The following is a 22,064-nucleotide window of genomic DNA, read 5'->3' as shown; positions in this document are numbered from 1 at the left end:
AGGTTGTAAGCCCAAAACTGAGATAGTAGTTCCAACAGATCCCAGGAACAATATTGGAACTCTTTGCCCAGAAGAGTGTAATAGTAGGAACAGCTAAGATGCTGAACAGAACCTTCAATCTCGCAGCCTCTGATGGTGGGTCTGAGATTGAGGAAGACACATACCACTCATAGGAAGTTCCAAAGGTGCTTTTTCAAGAAGCAACTGGACTTTCTGGTTTTTCTTTGAAGACGTTTCACTTCTAATCCAAGAAGCTTCTTGGTTGAGAAGCAAAACATCTTCAAAAAAATGCCAGAAACTCCAGCACCTTTGGGACAAACATGACGTGGATGAGAATGGGAATCTCCATAGTCACTCGTAGGAAGAGAAGGTTTTTTAATTTATTTGTTGTATTATATTTTTATTCAGACTGATTTCATTGTATACCACCCAGAGCCAATTCAGAGTCATGTGGTGTCTAAATGGAATAAATTAAATGAATATGAATAAAAAGCAAAGGTTGCTGGCTTGGCCTTAAGAAAAAAATCCAAATCCGTATTAGGTAGACCATTTATTAGACCATCTTTACATTATAATGCCTAATGCAGGCTTTGAAAGACTTAAAAATGCTTTAAGAGGACATTTTACACATTTTTACATCTTTAGTTGAACTTGAAAATTACTGTCTTATTAAGGATTTTAGATTTTTTTATACATATACAGCCATTTTTCATGAGTATCCTGCTGATTGTTTGCATTATCAACATTACTGGGTTAATGTATTTGAATTTCTTTGTATAACTAATTCCAAAATGTCAGGAATCTAAGCATTTATTTAAACACAAAGTATGCATAGAAATCTACAGGCAGACTTGGACTTATGTGGGACAGTCATTAAGCAAGTCATCACATAACCGTTCTGATTTTACAACCTTTTTTTTAATGGTGATTGTTAAGCAAATGTGGAAGTCATAAAACAAAAGCCAAAGTTGTAAAGTGAATGCTGTGATCGTTAAGTGGCTGGAAATTGGAAGTAAATGGAGGTTTCTGGCAAAAGAATTATAAATTACATTATAACAATCATGGGACTACAGAATGCTACAAACAGCCTGGTTGCTGAGTGCCCAAAATGTGATCATGTCATATGGGGTAGGGGGTGGGGGTGGGGGAATATTACAACTTTGAATCCAGGTCATAAGTAGCTTTTTTGAATTGGTGAATTCTAGATTCTTTGAATTCTTGACTGTTTAAAAGGCTTGCACCAAACATTTTCATGACTTAGAGTAACAATCTCGAACCTTTTTGGCTTTGTTGAATGGCAGGGGTAGAAGGGATGGTTTTGTGTAAACGGTGAGGAAGTGCACATGCGTGGCTCCATTTGCGCATGCAGCGGGCATGTGTGCCCACCGCTTGCACAAATAGAACTTCTTATGTGCATGCTCACAGGGTACAAGTGGAGCTGCGTTCTGTGTACACGTACTCACCCACTGCTTCCGCAGCCCGGTTCTGAACAGTCTGTAGGCCAGTAATGAGCCCCGGTCCAGGGGTTGGGGACTCCAGACTTAGAGCAATTGTACCATTAGTAATTCACAAATTAATGGAATGTTAAGTGATCACGATTTGGAAAATCTACGAACTGTTGTTGGTTTGAGCTCCGAGCTTGGCAATTTGCTCACAAACATTTCATCCCCATTTGAGGAGACATCTTCAGTGCGCTTTTGATTGTGCTTGTCTGAGGGAGCACTGGCCTTTAAATAGCTTTCGGAGTCCTGGTCTGATTTCAGGTTATGTGATTGGTTGGCTATAGTTGGTGAGTCATGAACTGGCATTTCCCTTATTTCTACTAATGATTAATCCAAGCATCTTCAGGAAAGATAGCAACACAAATGGAGTAAGTCCAGCTGGATGTTATCAAAGGCTTATATTTACATATAATGTCTTTTGTACCGTACTCTGGAGTTTTAGAATGACTTGCCATTAATTTTGTAATTATGTAATTTCCAAGTGTTTAAATTATGGTTTTTCCTCATATGAGCAAACCTTTTCAACTAGATCATTGGATGCAAACACAACATCATATACAATGTGTTTCTGTAGATCAGAGAAAATTATAAAAGGTTATGACATAAACATGAAGCTGACAGTATAGAGGAGCAGTGTCTAAAAAGAAGAGATTTAATTTATCTTAAATATTGTTCATATTCTGCCAAATTTTGTTCAAGACCAGCGTTCTCAGAGAGTTCTATGTGCAAAACAAAGTCAGACTCCAATAAGGAATTAAAATAAAGGGTATTAAAGTAAATAAAGGGATGGTTAGTGAGTACAAGAAGGTCATTTGAGTGAAGGATGGTTACTATAATTAACATTGAAATTGTGCTGTTTTTTCATATTAACGCAGTATTAACATTGCAGACGATCTGCTTCTGGGTCACACATGGTGATTACTTTCTAATTTGGCCCATCAGACAAATTCTTTATAAAAGACAAAGTGAAAAAGTTGATAAACCGTATTTGGTTATATATTTCAGGGATGTTCCCAGTTCAAGGCTCTAGCAGCAGATTGGTGGGTTGCATTAAACTAAGCAATTGAATGGGGAAGTTGTGTTTGCATAATACTCTCTGGTCCATTTACTTTGCTAATAGTTTTCCAAAGAACAAAAAGATGCCAAAGAATGTCCTTGGAACACTTGTGTGTGTAGTTTCTCTCTTTCTCTCTCTCAGCTTTGTTTGATTTGATATTGTTTGGGTTTTGTGTATCTAGCTTCCTATAGTCAATAAGCCTACAAATTACTGTCTTTTCTAGAACAGTTGTCTTTGCTTTTTTCATATTATATTTTTTATTTCATCTCAATCCCCTCTTCTAATTTGACCTCAGGTTAAATATGGGCTACAGAAGACAGAGATGGGCTCAGTTTCTGGTTCTGAATGATGACTCTCACTAATAGAGGTAGCCCTTGACTTACGACCACAATTGAGCCCAATTTTTTGTTGCTAAGTGAAACATTTGTTAAGTGAATTTTGCTCCATTTTATGATCTTTCTTTTTTTTTTTAAACTTATATACCGCTTCATAGGGCTTTCAGCCCTCTGGGTCCTCATTTCACCCACCTCAGAAGGATGGAAGGCTGAGTCAACCTTGAGCCGGTGAGATTAGAACCACTGAACTGCAGATAACAGTCAGCTGAAGTAGCTGCAGTACTGCACCTTAACCACTGCGCCACCTCAGCTCTGTCACAGTTGTTAAGGGAATCAATGTAGTTGTTAAAAAAGTAACATGGTTGTTAAGTGAATCTGGTTTTCCCATCGACTTTGCTTGTCAAAAGGGGATCACATGACCCTGGGACACTACAACAGTCATAAATGTGAGTCAGTTTCCAAGTGTCTGAATATTGATCATGTGACCATGGGAATGCTGCAATGATTGTAAGTGAGAAAAATGGTCATAACTCACTTTTTCCAATGCCGTTGTAACATGGAATGGTGATGAAGTGAACTGTTGTAAGTACTATCTGCATTTCCTCCTTTCCTACTGACAATATTCAGTAGAATGTATTCAAGTAAAGCTGCCTTTTGCAATTGACTGATGGTGATTTTGTCAGTGCTGATGGTGTTAGTGGTACTCCAGTGTTTTGGGGATTGTACTCAAGCACCAATTACTATTGCCACCATCTTTGCTTTCTTTTGCCACAGTTGTTCTATATCTATTTGCAGGTCTTTGTATTTTGTCCATTTTTTTTCTTCTATTCTGCTGTCTCCAGATACTATCCAGATTTCTTTGTCTTCATTATCAGCAATTATTAATATTATTATTATTTTACCCTGCATTTTTTATATAAAATTCAAGGCATACTTAATTTTCTTGCCTCTTATTTTGCTCACAACAATCTTCTGAGGTGGGTTGGATTGGTCCAAAATTTTTAATAGCATTTATATCCTGTATTTTACTGTTCAGCCTTTGATCACATGACTGAAATTAATGGCAATAATAATAATAATCATAATTGTCCATGGTAGTAATAAGTCAATTAACTCTTAGCATAAAATTGTCACTGAAGTAGAAGCAGCACCAAAAAGGTGGATACATAGAGCTGTGTAAGATTGGCACCAAGTCAGGGAAGGAGTTCCATCAGTTATGGTGCTTATGAGACCATTCCCTCCCAGTGTTGTCTATCCATCCTGTGAGATATGGCAGGAGAGGCATGCTTTGTGTCCTGTCTGTGAAAAGATGTCACCTGTCATCATCCAAGAGGGTGGTAGCTTTGTGCTATGACTCACATCCTCTGGAATAACATCTCTTTCCTAATTAGACTTGCCCCAACCATGCTGCTTTTTGCAGGGCATAAAACCCCCGTTTTGTCATTAAGCCTGATCCCGTGTCATTGGTTGTGAGTTTTCTTAGCTGCTATTTTTACATTGTTTTTGTTTGGGCTATTTTGGTTGTGTTTCACTATTTATATTCTGTTTTAATTGTGTTTTAATTGTGAGCCGGCAAGAGTCATGTATATAAGATGGGCAGCCTATACATTTTTATCATTGACACCAATTTTTCCCCACTGATGAGGATTCTCCCCAAACTCTACCTCATTAACGTTCTTTTCTTTGCAACTGCTAAGCACAGTACTGTTACACTCAGTTTCCTAAATAATGCTGAAGAATGATTTTGCAGCAGCTCTTTCCATCCCTTGGGCTTTCTTCCCTGTAAAAACAAATGTAATGAAAAAGGACAGAAACAGGATGCTGGATGCTGAGTTGGTAGGAATTCAGAAATATTGTTTTCCAGGAATTGGACCAGTCAATGTAACACAAGAAATTACGAACACCCCCTGACATTGAATCAACTTGATAAGAGACAGAGTATCTGGTGGGTGTAGTACTGTCAATGATTTTGATCCATTCAGATCTTGGCACAGAGTGAATTATCTCCAAGGCCTCAGAGACATCCTGAAAGCAACTCCAACTTTATTTTGGCATTCCTTTTGATTTATTTAGTTACATGAATCTTTTTATGCTGTATCATAGGGATGGGACCCAGAACTTAAAATAAATGTGGCTTTCCTTCTGAATAATCAAGTAATCCTATATTATTCCCTGCATTGCAGATGTCGATGAATGTGCAACTGAATCACATCAATGCAACCCTACCCAAATCTGCATCAACACTGAAGGAGGATATACTTGTTCCTGCACTGAAGGATACTGGCTTTTAGAAGGCCAATGCTTAGGTAGGTTACAATGGGATCAGCTTCTCTTAGAAATGGCTTTCCGGAATTCCTACAGGATTCCCAGAAGAAATACCAGTGACCCTCCCCTTCCAAACCTCTATGAAATGGTAAGGATAATTTGGGAAAAGAAGGGGGAAGTTAACCTTACAAGTGGAGTTGAGCAAAGTAGTTAATGTTTTCCTTTCAACACAGGTAGTCCTCATTTAGTAACCAAAATTGGGACTGGCAACTTGGTCGTTAAGTGATATAGTGACTAAGTGAAATCGTGACTGTGCTTACCTTATTTCAGCTTTTTTTTCATTACAAGTCTGCAAAATTATTTTTTCATCACTGTAATAACTGTAAATGGTTGCTCAATGAGGCAGTTGCAAAATGAGTACTACCTGTAATGACTTGAGAACTTCTTGAGAGTGTTTCTTCTTGCTATTACTATTGAATGTCCCTCTCCAGATTCTGTCCAAACTCCAAGAGACATAAACAACATCAAGAGATTAACATATTTTCCTCTCTTCATTAGGGTGGAAAACATTCCCTTTACTTATTTAGTTACGCAATACCAGCACATAGCCAGATTATGGTGTTACATTGCCACTGTCACATTCATGATATGTTTATCAATTAATGAGATCATGAATTCCAACTATAAAGAGGAATTTTAAAAAATGTTATATGAAAGGACATGAAATTTGGGTGATCTTTTAAGAACCCCCAAAAACATGTGAGCTAGATCAATCATTATCAAAGGAATAAACTAGCTGAAACACTAGGAAAGTTCTATAATGGATTCTTTGCTTTGAATGCATTGCTTTTGTTGGCTGTGATTGGTTTTTCCAGCCTTTTAGGTCTGCTTTGAACTTTTGCAGTGGTCTAAGTTCCAGCTGATTTCATCAGATGGTAAAATACATTAGTACAGTCTAACAACCTTACTGGGAACAGCAGATAGCTGGCTTCTCTCCCTTCAGAACAATTTCCTGCCACATACTTTTGCTCATCATATAGTCATGATGACCAGACTGTGTATCTGTTTGTCCGACTGTCTATTATCTATCTCTCATCTCTCTCACACACTCTCTCTCTCTCTCATCTATGAATAAGCAAGGAGTTTCTTTTCATTCCTTTCTTGCTGCATTGTGCTTTTAAATTGCAAGGCATTGTGATTTTTCTATTCTTTCTATAGAATGAAACAAAATCTTTAGAATACTCCACTTATTATTTTCCTTTATATTGGTGCCAAATCTTGTGTGCTCATCAGGGCCGTGTTCCGGAAAAGCAGAACGTCTGGGTTCTACCACGCATGCACACCCAACAGCTGTCTGTGTAGTTCAGGATTTGCTTGGATTTTCATAGTTTCATGATAACTATGAGTTTATTCCAAATCATTATGGGCTCAGCATACATAGGGAGTCACTCTTGGGCTCCAGCTCTGGAATAGTGAGAATGTGCTCTGGATATGGAGAACATCATCATTTTTTGTCATGCTGACTATTCTGTGGTTACTATGAGTCTATCTTCGAAACATTCTTCAAAAGAGACATGAAGTAGGGTGTACTTTAAAAGATGTCTAAAATATTTGGGTATGGTGCGTTGGGCTGTAAAATAATATATATTTAACTGAATGTATAATATACTGTATGTTATCAACTGCTACGGATTTGTGTTTCTCCAGCTTTTTAAAACTGACCATATTATGTATATATATTTCGTACAACTGGAGTAGGCACAGTGCTACAATTGGCTTCCTCTTCCCAATTTCATTTTCAGGTGTTTGGATCCAGGCTTTCAATATTCTATGTACTGCATTATCATTTTCTTGTTCTTTGCTCATTCAAATTCAAATCTTTGCTTGGGCTATCTGGATGACTAAGTACATCCTTTAACAGTTGGAAGAACAAACGTTGACCAAGCATTAGGTGTTACTAATATTAGTCACCAATGTAGGAGAAGGGGTGGCAAAGCCTGGGGAGAGGAGGGTCAAAGAGAAGCTTAGAGTTTCTAGGTGGCATAAGCAGACTAAGTCCAACACATTTTGAATTCCATTAACCCTTATCTAGTGCCAAAATAGTGATAATCATTAGTTGGCTAGATTCTTGTGCATAGGCATGAGCACTAAATCAATTTAATTGGAACTTCACATGTGGCCCTTGACATATGCCTAATACTTCTGCATTTCTGCTCTAGGTGACAATTCAATTTTTTTTACTATCATTCAGCTGATAACAAAGTTATTAACTATGTTTAAAAAAATACATGCACCAAGCGGACAACAATCAACCTGTTAGCTGTTATGCCAAATAATCTATTGGTTATTTATTTATTATTTATTCATTATTAAATTTATTGGCCACCCACCTTACTATTACTTCTCTATTAATTTCATCCATCCATCTGTTATTCCTTTCTTCCTGATTTTGAATATTTGCCAACAATCTTAACACAATTTTAACAATCTGTGACCATTAAGAATTTGTGAATTAAATTTGTGCTAAATAATGCACAATTGCCTGAATTTGCATATTTAACTAAGCCATGCTTTACCAACCACAGATGTTCAATTAGGACAACCACGTAATGAACTGTTTTATATGAACTTCACCAGAGTAGATTGAATTATCTAAAGTAGCTATCCTCTAACTAGTACATTAGAGTATAACTCCCAGAATATTCTGTCTAATATCTGGCAGTTCATGAAGATGATCAAAAATGCCTTCCCCTATATACCTTTAAGTCTATTTAGGCATTTCAGTGGTCTTTTCCTCAAGAGAACTTAACAGAATGAAAATAACTGTCTACCATTTGGTTCCTCAATTGTGTTGTTGTGTCATCTGGCATGAAATAAGATTCAACTGCCAACCAATTGACATCTGTACATAGAAATGGAAGGGTAGCACCAGTTTCATTAACCCGGGAAGCAAAAAGTTTTGGACTTCATCAGCAGGTCATGCAATCAGGCCCTTCATATCTCAGCCCAGCTGTGTTATGCTTATCAAAAGCTCAAATAGGTATTTTGCTTATTGCCAGCCAAAGTTCCTGCCAGAGGATTTGCAGTATGGCCAAAAATGATCTGTGCTTCAGAGGAACATGTCAAACAGTTTGATCTCTGCTTGCATGGCTTGAATTAGGCTAAAAGCAAATAGAGTGCAGTTATAAAGAAGTGCCGATACCACTTGCCTGTAGTAAGCTGCTGAATGAGACTTTAAATGAAAGGAGATTGTAATATGTGATGAAATAAAATTGTGCATGCAATCTGATAGCAGGAACAACATACATAACTATTGATTACACCATATTATTTAAGGTCTGTTAATAAATATTGTTAAGAGATATTGGCTTCTAATTTTTTTCCAATGTGGCAAATGGTTTCACTTCTAATTCAATTCTTTTACTAGACATAGATGAATGTCGCTATGGATACTGTCAGCAGCTCTGTGCCAATGTAGCTGGCTCCTATTCCTGTACCTGCAACCCAGGATTTGTGCTAAATGAAGATGGGAGATCGTGTCAAGGTATTGTGTAGAGGAGGGGAGAGGGAGAAAAAGCAGGAATTCATGTCAACATTCATATAACATTCTACCAAGTTCAGAAAGCATCTCATTTCAACTCTGAGCTACAAATATTCTCCTCTATCAGTATTTACATAACATTATGTATATAATATTAACTGCATTAAACTCCAACCTTTAAGTATATATGCACATTTACAGGCTGGAAATGCCTAGGGATGATATGACTAATGTTTAATGGGAACTGAAAGCCACTACAACACATATATTTATTACTACTTTTTAAATTACATACTGAAGTGGCATGTTCTACATTTATTCTTTATGTCTGCTTTTTCCTTTTAGAAAAAATAAGCTCTCTTCGCCAGTAAAAATTGGATTCTTTGTATAAAATGGTTATTAAGCAAGTTCAAAAATGGGTCATTGGTCATGAGCACTAAGGGAATATTTATTGGTAGAATTCCATTTTATGTCTTGAGCCACAGAATAGTTTTTCAGGGGAATGAATTTGGCTTAAAAATAGAACAATCTTTTGAATGGCTATGTAATAAATGTTATGAACCATGGCAACTAATAAATATATGGAAATCAGAAGGAATTATATGTGAGTCTTCTGCTTTTCCACCTATGATCACAGGATTTCTGCTCATAAATGACTCTCTCATTGGCCTGCATTCCTCCTGGGTCCAGTACCACATATTTAGTAGTAACTTCTGATAGCATGTATAGTGCTTAAGACCACATTAAAGGATGCTTTATTGTACTTGGGGCAATACAATGTGTTTGTATTAATTCATTTTTCAATGCTTGTATTAGTTTCCAATGTTGTTTAGGCATTCACATTGTTAATGTTGAGAAAATTGGGAAAAAATATTTTACCCCAATCTATGTTTATCCTAAACTGACTTTTTGAAATATCTGTCCCTAAATGAGAGAAAGAAAAGGAGCACTATCTCTAAAGAAGAGAGATTAAACAACTGATACACATGTGCCAGATTGTAACCATGATTTATATATGTTTGTATACAAACACACAGTGTATGTGTGTGTGTGTGTGTATGTATGTGTGTGTGTGTATATGTGTGTGTGTATATATATGTATATATATATATATATATATATATATATATATATATATATGTATGTATGTATGTATGTATGTATGTATGTATGTATGTATGTTTGTTTGTTTGTTTGTTTGTTTAAAGTCACAACCCCTGATATGCCCAAATATGGGAGGAAGTTCACTGCTTCCATTCTCTGTCCATCGGCTCGTCATAAGAGACCATCCAATTATATATATATATCTCCACACTTACACATACCCATACACACACACACAAATCTTTATCAAAAGTTGGTTACTTTTGATTAAAGTTGGTTACATTTGGCTAACCAACAGATGATCTGGAAGGCCAATCAATGGGGTCAACATTTGCTACATTGTTGCAGATACTCATCTGTGGACTAATAGCAGATAAGGAAAAAAATTCAGATCTCCTGTATGAAGATTGGAGTACTGTGCATAATTACTTTGGAATAGAACCAAACAGAAATAAAGAGGGATTCTAGTTTTAGGATTTTGAGGGTGGGAAGTAATTATATTATTATTATAAACATCTAAGAGTACGCTTAGATTGCAGTATTCATTGTAGATATTTTTTCAAAGTTGTAAATATTAATTAAAGTTTGAGAAAGATCTTAATTTTCTAAGAACTGACTATCCACAGATGTGAATGAATGTACAAGTAGCAACCCATGTGTACAAAACTGTATGAACACCTATGGCTCATTCCTTTGTCGTTGTGATCCTGGCTATGAGTTGGAGACCGATGGCATCAGCTGTAGTGGTAAGTAGAAATTATTGTGGAGCATCTTGACTTTGGGAGGTAATAAATCTTTTTTGGAGGGGGAATAAACATGTTTATTTAACATTGAAGATAGAAATTCTGAAACTGTGTTACAATTAGTAACTTGATCATGAGCATACATTCGCTGTTCAATCATTTCAAATAATTCCACAGTACAGTAAATCTAAGGTTAGAAAAAGGAAAGGAAACCAAACTTTGGAGAAGAATGTATTCTGAAAGAAATTTTCAATTGGGAATTGAATCAAGTGGAAAATATATCTGTATCTAATAATAGTGGGGCAATTTGATGTAGTCGTTGAAGGCACTGGGCTTGAAATTGGAAAGCTATGAATTCTAATCTAGCTGAGTGACCTTGGGCCAGTCATTTTCTCTTAGCCCTAGGAAGAAGGCATTGGCAAATCACTTCGGAAGAACATTGTCAAGAAAATTGAAAGGACTTAACTATATATTGTAGTTGCCAGAAGTTTAGATTGATTTGAAGACACATACAAAGTAACTGTAAGCATATACAATGAGCACATTTGTTCTTCAGTTCTAAACATAATTTTATTTTGTTCTAAAAATATTTCAGTTCTAAAGATAAATTATAATTGGTCTGAAGCAGAGGTGGTATTCAGCAGGTTCTGACCAGTTCTGGAGAACCGGTAGCGGAAATTTTGAGTAGTTTGGAGAATGGTAAATACCACCTCTGACTGGCCCCGCTCCCATCTATTCTCTGCCTCCCAAGTCCCAGCTGACTGGGGATTTTGCAGTAACCTTCCCCTGGAGTAGGATGGGAATGGAGATTTTATAGTAACTTTTTCCTGCCATGCCCATCAAGCCATGCCCACCAAGTCATACCGGCAGAATTGGTAGAAATGTTTTTGAATCCCACCACTGGTCTGAAGTTCCCATCAATTGAAAAATTGTGTATGTATAAAAATACAACTTGTAGTATATCTGCTGGTGATTAGCACTGAACAATTACTCCCTGTAAAACAGGACACTCTGACCATTTGTCTGGGGACAGAGCACAAACAAACAATACTGACCTTGGATCTGTGGCATGCAAAGCCACCCATCCATCAGGGCCATTCAGAACTGGGCCTCTCTTTTATATCAGCTTATTGATTTATTAACTCTATCTCTCTGGTGAGGGGGGTTATGGAGGAATGAGAAAAAATTATACGTACAAAGAGAGATGCACCTCCAATAATCTTCTTCCCTGGTTGGTATAACCTAACAATATTTTTGAATTTTCATACTCAATTATTATTTGTCTTTGATATTTCTGACTTCATGTTCATCCCCAGTTTGGGGAATCAGATAAAACTTTGCATACTTGATGAAGTGGATTCCAATTCATGAAACTCTATGCCACAGTAAACACATTAATCTTATGCCCAGGGTTATAGCTGTGTATATTTTGTTGCACAAACATTCTCAGTTACAGATTGCTTGGTTTTCAGCAGTGAAACTGAAATGCATCAGACACAAAAGCTTTTAAAAATGACTACTTGAGTCAATTAATTTGAGCCCAGAATAGCAGCAAAAATTATATAATTATATTTGGAAAATTATGTGGTTTTTTTGGGGGGGGGGGTTCACACAAAGCATTTGGTTTAATATGAAAATGATATCCTATCCATTGTGCTTGTTTAAATGAAAATGCCTACTCAAGCAATGCAAAAAATGAGTATCAAGGCAGGGTGGGAATTCTCTTTTTTCCAATTTAATATAAGTAACTGTTACTTTTGCCTCCTGGAAGCTATAGGAACATGTGTAGAAAGTTATTTTAAACCACTTCAAGATCCAGACCTGGAGAAGGACATTTGACTTTTCTGCATCTTCCTATATTAGCATTTTCCCCATAATGTTGCACTGGATCAAGAATTAGCACAACTCATTCTAAACACTTATTTTTGACACATCACTCTAGGATAGAGCTGCTTATTTTCTTATTGGGGCAAATAATGAATATAAATATATCATTTACAATCCTTTTTCCAGAATCTGGTTTCATTAGTTATACAGTCCAAGGATTACTATATCTATGTGCCAAATCTCAATGCTCACATTACTTTTTATTTAAAAAAATAATGTAGAACTTGCTCAAAGGTTTAAAACAATGCTCTTTTATTTAGCACTCTTAAATATCTTTGCCTTCACCCCATTTTCATTCATAAATTTAGCAACTGGCACATATAAATGCCATACTTTCTCAAACTTAGTGTGGATAGTAAAACAAAATCTATATCAGTGTGGTTGATTATGGTCCACAAGAGACTTGAATCAGACTGTCAACAATGGTTTTACGTATGGCATCTTCAGGCTAAAGAGCTTTCTTTCTTTATTACCAGAAAATAAATTTACGCTAGTCAGATTTAATTCCAGGAGCCCAAAAATGAAAAAAAAATGCAATTGACTGTCTTAATTTCCTCTCCCCTATTATTGTCAAAGTGACTTAAACTATTATTGTCTTTTTCCCACTTGATTTATGCATTAAAATATTTTTGGCCTCTTTTCCCTAAATGTATTAAGTAACACAAATTGCATCTGGATTCCATCAAACTTTGTGAAGATTGCATAATCATCACAACATTGCAAAATTCTTTACTTGAGTAGCCCTTTGTAGAAATGACATTGAATTATTTATGTTCACAAGATTTTTGTGACTTTTCCAATATGCTATAGTCCAGATTTGCTGAAAATTAAGTTGCAAGAATTACCAGCTAGCAATGGCACATTAGGAAGGTACCAAGTTATGGAAGCCTGTTTTACAGAATAATTTATACAAAACAGAATCCCTCTTCCAGGAGAGAGAGAGTTTTAGAAAACCTGTGAATCACAAATACACGATATGAATAGACAATATTTGAACAGATTGTGAATTTATTTCTGAATGAATTCTGTAAGCAGAAAAAAGAAAAATAATTAGGAAGATTAAAATTAGTATGTTAGGAAATTATACTATACTGTATAATGAGGAATATGATGTGGACAAATGCACAATCAAGACTGATAGAACATGGAAAGTTATTTCTTCTTGCAGGCTTATCTAAGATTACATGGTACATTGTCATTTTCTATGAGCCTGACTCCAATCCAAGCAGTTATGAAGCATCCTTACAACTATTTTTCAGGAGCTTTAATCCCTATTAACTAATAGCAATTTTAGATAACAAGTAATAGCATTTCTATCAAGAATGAGCAAACTTTTTTTTCATATTCTTATATTTGTAGATATGGATGAATGCAGTTTCTCAGAATTTCTCTGCCAGCATGAATGTATTAATCAGCCAGGGAGTTACTACTGTTTCTGCCCGTCTGGCTACGTTCTTGTTGAGGACACTCGATGTCAGGGTAAGAATATTCCATACACTTTGTCTTTTAAATATAATTAGAGGGCAAATAAGTCAGTAGTTACTCTTCTGTAAATAGTAGAAATAATAGTAATGCATAAGGGAATCAGATGTTGCAAACTTCATTACAAAAAGATAGAATTGAAAGCTATTACACAATACCACTGAAGCATAACTAAATGAGAAATGTTAATGGATTTTCTGGCTAACCAACTATTTTCCAGAGCAGCTAAAGTTTACCTAATACTTTTCTACACATATTGTATATTGCATCATATTTTGCAATGGGGAAGGTTTTTATGGAGAAAACTGATTCTATACTAATTGCATTCTTATTTACTAGCAGAGGATTTTTTAAACATTCTGCAAGTATTTTATGGCTGCAAAACTTTTCTTTGTGCATCCAGGGAGCACATTTCAAAAGAACTGTTGATTGACTTACTTGGCAGAACTAAACTTTTATAACACAATTTCCTTTTCAGTAGTTTTTGTTTGTTTGCTGATGGGTATACATATAAGATTATTCGGTACATATCCTTCATGTGAGTGTACCATACCAGTAGTTCATAAATTTTCTACTTCATATTTAGGAAGAGGCCAAGATGCTTAAGCTTGTTGCCTTTCTTCCTCCAAAAAGCAATACAATTGGCATAGCTAATGCAACACAAATAAGTAGATTTACAGACAACCAATTGTTTATACATTTATATCCAAACTGAGAAAGGATAGTATAAGACTTTTAGTGAAAACTCAGTTTCTATCAGGGATATCTGCAGGCTATGGTTAAAAGTTCAAGATGTCAGCTACCATGGCTTAATCAAAGTTCCATCTGTTTTTTGTTTTGTTTTGTTTTTTTATGTGCAGGCTTTGATCAAATGTTAAATGAGAGCCAGTCTTGTATAGTAATTAAAGTGTTGAGCTAGAAATGGGTAAACCCAGGTTTAATGTAGTTTGGAAGATGTAGTGCACCTATCAAGATTGTGAGGCCAGTCACCCTCTCTCAGCCAAATCTACTTCACAGGATTTATTATTACAAGAGATGGTGTAGAAATTTGATAAATTAAATAAAAAATTAAATATTATGGAAAAACATAGGGGAAGTGTGATGCATACTGCTTTGAGTTCCTAAATGAAAAATAACATTTTTAATGAAACCTATATGTACTAAATGCTTATTTTTAATATAATTATTTGCTGCATTTCTATACTACTTTTCATTTAAAAACTTGAAGAAATTATCAAAAGATTATGCTAAAAAGGGGGAAATTGCAATAGAAACAGAAAAACCCTGAAATGACTAAAACACCAAAAACAAATTAATAAAAAATAATAACAGTAATTAGGGCATATAATAAAAAGAAAATAAAGAAACCAATAGAGGGCTTGGATAAACAGATAAGTTATTAATTTATGGTGAAACCCACCTAGAAAGGGAAAAGATCAACAGGTAATTGCCCTCACCTTTCCACGCCTCCTATTTACCCCTACAAACTGGAAAATTAAACAAATATATAAACGTACACATCTGCCAAAGTTATATCTGCATGATTTTTCCTAAGATCCTCAAACCATCCACAAACCGCCATAATTGACCTTAAACTGTCTACTGTTGATCTAACCCCAATCCTAAATGGTAAGTAGGGGCGTGCATACGTGCACCAGTGTGCCTAACGTTCCTGTCCTACTGTTCCCATTTATTTGTACTTGTTTCCCATGTTCTTATTTATGTTTATTCTTATTCCTATCATCTTGTACATGAGTGACAAACTAACTAACTAAATAAATAAAATAAGATATCCACGATAGGCAGAGCTAGTTAACTTACCTGCAAAGAATATTATTAATGGCTCACAATCTATTCCAGCTCCCTCCCTCAAAATATTGATGGAGAAGATCCTTAGCAATGTGTGGAACAGCAATATTGGCTTGCTCTTTGCAGATGCAAAGGAGGCAGAGAAGAAAGCATTGTAATCACTCATTGAATAATTACGGCAGCCCCCAACATGAATTGTAAAGTCCCCTAGGATAATTGTTTCGGCTTTTCCAAAGTACATCTGACATCCACACAGACAATAAAATTTAGGTGAGAAAAACCATCACAAAGCCTATCCTTACTTACTGTAGTACTATATTATGAACTCACATTCATAGTATGCAATAATATGGAATGAACTCGAGTGAGCTCACATCACAAAGATCAACCAGCCATTAGAGGTTAACTACTGCAAGTCTCCATAAACTCAACTGGTTATATTGACAGACTGGTTGAAAGAGGCCCCAAACATAAGAGGAGGCATAATGAATTATACAATTTACTCATTAGTAGTCAAATTACAAAAGCAGGGATCCTTTTTTGATGCTTGATAGTCTTCTCTCCTAAATTCTTCTCTTTATAATAAAATCATGTCCAAGTGATGCCTTCAAAACTTTTCAAGTATCTTCCTAGAAACTGTGACAAAAAGCCCATACAATTAAAAACTTAGTACATTTTGTAGAGATTTCAAATTTGAAAGCATGTTAAAAATGTAGAAAAATAGGGACCACTTTGGTGGGAAGGTAACAGTGTTCCGTGCATCTTGGGTGTTTATTCATGCCAGCCACATGACCACGGAGACATCTTCGGACAGCGCTGGCTCTTCAGCTTAGAAAGAGAGCTGAGCACCCTCCCTAGAGCCAGAAATGACTGGTACACATGTGCGGGGGAACTTTTACCTTTAAACATATTTCAATTATTAGTTCCCAATGCCTGTCAATGGCAATTAGCAAGAAAAAAAGGATTTTTGTTTTAGTTTGTTAAAGACAAGAGTGATGATTTTGTTTTAAATGTACTACTCTGAAAAATTATCAGAAGTGAAAGAAGTTATGTCCATTGGCTAACCAAAGAAGTTATATCAGAAGTGAAAGAAGTTATCACAGATGAGCAACAGGTGGTAGATAAAAAATAAAGATCTATATTCTCTCTTTATCCCTCTGATTGCTCATTATTTAAGAGATTGTTTTATTTATTTATTTAGCGTATGGCACACAATGTCAGGGAAGTCTACATATACTAGATACAATGCAGTCCTGACAGCCTAGATTGCTAATTGATTCCATTTGGTGCTTGCGCACCTATCCTTGGTGCACTGTGGAGACAAACTATCTTTACATCAATTGGCTAGCAGTGTTCAGGTTGTTGGCTCTTCCAGGCTCCTCTGCCGATCTCACCTTGCCTCATCTTGCAATGCCTTGCATCTGGCCAAGCCCAGCTTCCACTTTCCACACAAACAAATGCAGCTAAGTGCTGATCTTCTGCCTTACTTCCTAAACAAACTCAGAGAAAGCATTTTTTTTTATTCTTCTTATAAAATCTGCTGTAGTGATCATTGTTCAGTTATTGTTCTCACACATCAGAAAGCTTCATTCTTCAATATTATGCATAATGGAAACATGGATGAAGTTGTGGGTACATAAGCTCCCTAAGGATGCCCAGTGAGCTTCGTAGTGATGAGATTCAAGTCCAAATTTTCATGATCCATTTCCAATATCCCTATCTGTTACTCTCCATAGCTGTGTTAGATTTATATCAGATGATATTGCTATCATTGTTAACTGAAAGCAGGAATTAAAACCCAATACGTCCAAGACCACCAAACATTGAATAATGGTTTGGAAAAGACTCCATTAAACATACTAAATGTCATATTATGGAAGGGGACTATCTGATAGGACTGTTGCAAATTATGCAGTCATAAACCTTAGTCATGTAAAACCTCCCAGCCTTTATGGCAAATATTCAGACTACAAACTATGAGACTCAGGCAGACTTTCTATCATATATATATAAAAAGAGCTGCCTCCTCTTTGTTGGATTCATGAATTTGGGGGCTTTTTGGAAATTTGGGACATCATGGAAGGAAGCATATTCAAGAGATGTTGCTAGACCAAGCCATAAATCAGTGGCGTTCCCTAGTTTGCCATGGAATTAACTTATTGGTTTCCAGGAAAAGGGTTAATCCAGGTAGAATGAGTAGAATGAAGTAGGAAAATATCTATTTCAAGAGTCTATTTTATTCCATAGAAATAGATTAATGTTTTAACCAGGAATCTTACAGCTTTTCTACAGCAGTTTATAATCTTGCTCAATGCAAAGAATAAGCAAAGTGTAATAAATCACTGTGATCTGAATGTTGCATTACAGTTGTTTTATTTCCAATACTGAATTTCTGCAGTCTTTAAGAATTAAGGGATTAAAGGGAGATTGTAAGTAAGTCACTGCAGGGTATGAACTGGCAGTCCAAATCACCAGGCTGCTATTCAAAGCCAGGAAGGCAGGGCCAGAATATGCAGACCCAGAAGTGGGAGACCCCAGTCTTTCATCCTATGGGCTCAACTACAGATGGTATTCAGCAGGTTCTGACCAGTTCTGGAGAACCGATAGCGGAGATTTTGAGTAGTTTAGGGAACTGGTAAACACCACCTCTGGCTGGCCCTGCCTCCTTCTATTCTCTGTCTCCCGAGTCTCAGTTGATCAGGAGGGAGTGGGGATTCTGCAGTAACCTTCCCCTGGAGTGGGGAGGGAATGGAGATTTTACAGTATCCTTCCCCTGCCACACCCACCAAACCACGCCCACCAAGCCTTGCCACGGCCACAGAACCAGTAGTAAAAAAATTTGAATCCCATCACTGGGGTCAACCCTACAAGTTTTTAAAAACTTTTGTTTATATTATGAATGAACAATGTGCACTAACACATTTATTACAATGCCATGTTTTCTGTTTTTTTCTTTGTTTTAGATGTTAATGAATGTGAAGTTGGGAATCACACTTGTAATGTGCAGCAAACATGTTTTAATGTCCAAGGAGGATTCAAATGCCTAGATCCAGTAAGATGCGATGATCCTTATATCCGGATCAATGAAAAGTGAGTAATATGTAATAGAAAAAATTAGGGCAATCATGTTCTCCAGGAAGCACATTGTACAGTATAATGTGGCTACTTTTCAAATTGGTTACTTTTCAAATTGCACTTCCTATTTTTGGTAGTTAACCCTATTCAATCTTGATTTCAGAATGTTTTCTTTTATTTTTTTGAGAGATGAACTTAATATGAAATTCACCAATGACTGAAAATATTTATTTCCTAAAGATATCAAGGCTTGTATTGTTCAGTGCATAGTGATTTTCAAATCCAGTTTCTTGCTGTTTGTGAAATAGCAAATAGCTAAAAATGCAGTTTTTATGACATGCACATCTTTCTAAACTAGCATTTTCAAATATACAAAATACTTGTCAGCATGGTTTGTAATTTTCCATAGTTTCATTCTAAGCTCATTCCTTCAAGTTTTCTCCTCTCAGAATGGAAATATTCAATAATAAAAATTTATAAAATAGTTCTTTATTGGGTCACCAGATGGCAGAATACTCACCTATTTACAAGTGAAATAGAAGTGCTTAAGAAACAATGAGCATTTACCATAATCATGTTCTCCTGTAATATATAAAATTGCCTTTACAATTCAGTTTTTAATTAGATATATTTTGTAATAATTTTATTAATATATTGCTTATCACCCACCTCTGTTAAAGGCCCAACAAGTCGTCTCTTATCTCTTTTCAATGTTAAAAGTGCAGTTTCATATACATAATTAAACACCTAGAGAAACAAAAGAAATGGAAAATAACATTTTTAAAATGTTTCTTCAGGCAATGATTTATGCCTGAATTTAGAGTTATGAATTCAAACACTAAATATTTTGACAATAATTTATGCTCAAATAATTTGTGCAGACCAAATTAAATAAGTTATGGAATAAACCTGATAAGCTTTTTTACTTTCATTTTTTTATCATATATGTTACATTATAACAAGGATTGTCATCTTATTTTTGAAATGAAAACTATCCTTTTATGTTCTGCAATATTTTACTCTTAATATTATTCTTTATATTTTCACATCATCCACTGACCAAGCCTTTGAGAGGCGTGGTAGCTTAGTAGCTTATTGACACTTTGCTTCAGTGGTTCAAGTACTAACACTTTGTGGCGAGATGCGGTGAACTTCCATCACTTGCCTCAACTTCTGTCCACCTAGCACTTTGAAAGCATGTTATATGTGAGTAGATAAATAGTAGATAAATAGATACCACTTTGGTGGAGAGATGAGTTGGTGCTTTGTGCAGACAGTCAGATTCCTGCTGGATCTGAATCTTCCCGGTTGTGACGCCATTTGCAAGGCAGCTCCAGGGAAGGAAAGGGGCCTTGGGTGATGCTCAGAAGTGGTTTATCTTTCTTTCTGATATGAAGCCAGCTTGCCTTCTTGTGGTGCACCATAGGAAGTGCATAAGCATGTGTCACAACAGAGCTGGTAAATTGGTAGCCAAACTACTATTCTGCAATAGCATTGTGATCTCCTGGATAATGTAACAACACAATACTCTAATAACAATAACCACCAACAATAACAAATCTTTGGGCCATTTGCAAAATGTGTAGATCAATAAAATACAAAATAAAATATTAAAACATCCAAACAGATACATCAAGATTTAACTATCTCAGCATAAAAATAGCACTCATGTGTTTGCTGTTCAGCAACAAAGAAAGTAGCATCCTTATTTGCTTATATTAATTTGATCATAACAGCAAAAACAATAAAAGTATGAAATTATTGCTGATATAACAGTTCACCATAATGCACCATAATACATTTGTTAAGTTTTATTAAAACCATATTAAAAATATACCACATTCTTGTAAGTTGATAGATGGACAAAAATGTCAAGTGCCACCTAGACATTTGGCTAACTATGCAACCATAGTCAATAATAATAGTATTCTTCTTTTTGTTCTATCAGTCATTGTATATGTCCGACTGAAAACCCTAGCTGTAGAGACCAGCCATTCACCATCTTGTACAGAGACATGGATGTATCAGGACGTACTGTGCCCGCTGATGTATTTCAGATGCAAGCAACCTCTCGCTATCCTGGTGCTTATTACATCTTTCAGATTAAATCAGGAAATGAAGGCAGAGAATTCTATATGCGGGTGAGTGAGATTTACGAATAGACCCTTTCATCGTCTTCTTTTCAAAATAATCTGTATTATTTTAAGGTTACTGTTTAAACAGTAAAATCACAAAAATATTCATATTATAAAAAACACTAGATGAATGCCATTACCTGAGATAAAGAAAAAGACATTTTCAGACATTCACAGGCAGAGTTGTCTTTATTCAGCAAGTACTGGAGATAACATGTATGTTACCTCCAAAACAACCTGTTTGTGACTTTTTCAGGGAGCTATATGCTAATTGGGAAAATGGTGTTAATTAGATGGAATTTCCACCTTACTCATTTTATTTTTGAGCACTTTAGAATAGGCAGTGATGCAGAAGAGAGAGTCTTAATTTTCTCCAGAACTTGACACAGTGAATTAAAGTCTTTCCCCCCAGCAAACTATGAAGGGCTAGATGGGGATGTAATTTTAAGTGGCCTTTGACAAAGCAATTTCCACCCTCTCAAATGCTTCCATCAGTGAAAGAAGGAAAGAAGCAAGGGAACAATTCAGACACCTATTTCTTTGAAACTAAATTTATACACTCCCTGGAAACCAAGACTGGCTCTAATATTTCATTTTGTGTTTGCACAAAATGGGAACCAAATCAGGTGAAAAATCAGTTGTTTAAATAATCAGTTATTAAATAAATATGATCCTCCGTTGACCTCTGCCTCTTTTCTTTTGAACTATTTCCCCAATCTGTTCCTTCCCCACAAGGCAGGGAAATATCCATCCTATTTGCTACTCCAACTCTTGCAGAACATTAGTAGCAGTGAGCAAATAAAGACAATTAAAAAAAAGGAACCAGAAAAAGCAGTAGTCAATGTGAGTCACAGTTCTTTGCATTCACACATTTATCCAACACTAGATCTATAGAAGTGAAATGGCAACTTGGTTTCAGTGCAAACTGCTGGTGCAGGACTCAGTTCAGATGCAATCCTCTCTCCCCCAACCAATACATTCTAGCTCAGTACCAACACCACACTCTGGTTTGGCACAGATCTGCTATAAGTGTTCTTCATAGTGATTATGGTCACAGCCTCCAGACACCAACAAAAATAAATCTTCCATAACAGAGCCATGATTTGTTACATATATTTAAGAAGACAGC

The 22,064-nt window shown here is 35.9% G+C and overlaps 1 protein-coding gene across 1 annotated transcript in view; it reads left to right on the top strand.

Moving 5' to 3' along the window:
- Positions 1-22,064, top strand: part of FBLN5 (fibulin 5) — a 49,435-nt gene that overhangs the window by 23,422 nt on the left and 3,949 nt on the right. The window contains exons 5-10 of the mRNA XM_014061712.2: positions 5,078-5,200; positions 8,587-8,703; positions 10,431-10,550; positions 13,794-13,913; positions 18,689-18,815; positions 20,749-20,941. Of these exons, the coding sequence (XP_013917187.2) occupies positions 5,078-5,200; positions 8,587-8,703; positions 10,431-10,550; positions 13,794-13,913; positions 18,689-18,815; positions 20,749-20,941 (800 nt within the window). The remainder of the gene's footprint in view (positions 1-5,077; positions 5,201-8,586; positions 8,704-10,430; positions 10,551-13,793; positions 13,914-18,688; positions 18,816-20,748; positions 20,942-22,064) is intronic.

The sequence above is a fragment of the Thamnophis sirtalis genome, unplaced genomic scaffold (genome assembly GCF_051295495.1).
Source record: "Thamnophis sirtalis isolate CommonGarterSnake01/CBP01778 unplaced genomic scaffold, rThaSir2_p1.2 scaffold_1, whole genome shotgun sequence".
NCBI lineage: Eukaryota > Metazoa > Chordata > Lepidosauria > Squamata > Natricidae > Thamnophis > Thamnophis sirtalis.
The sequence above is the reverse complement of the archived record's forward strand: the minus strand, read 5'-3'. Positions and strand labels throughout refer to the sequence as shown.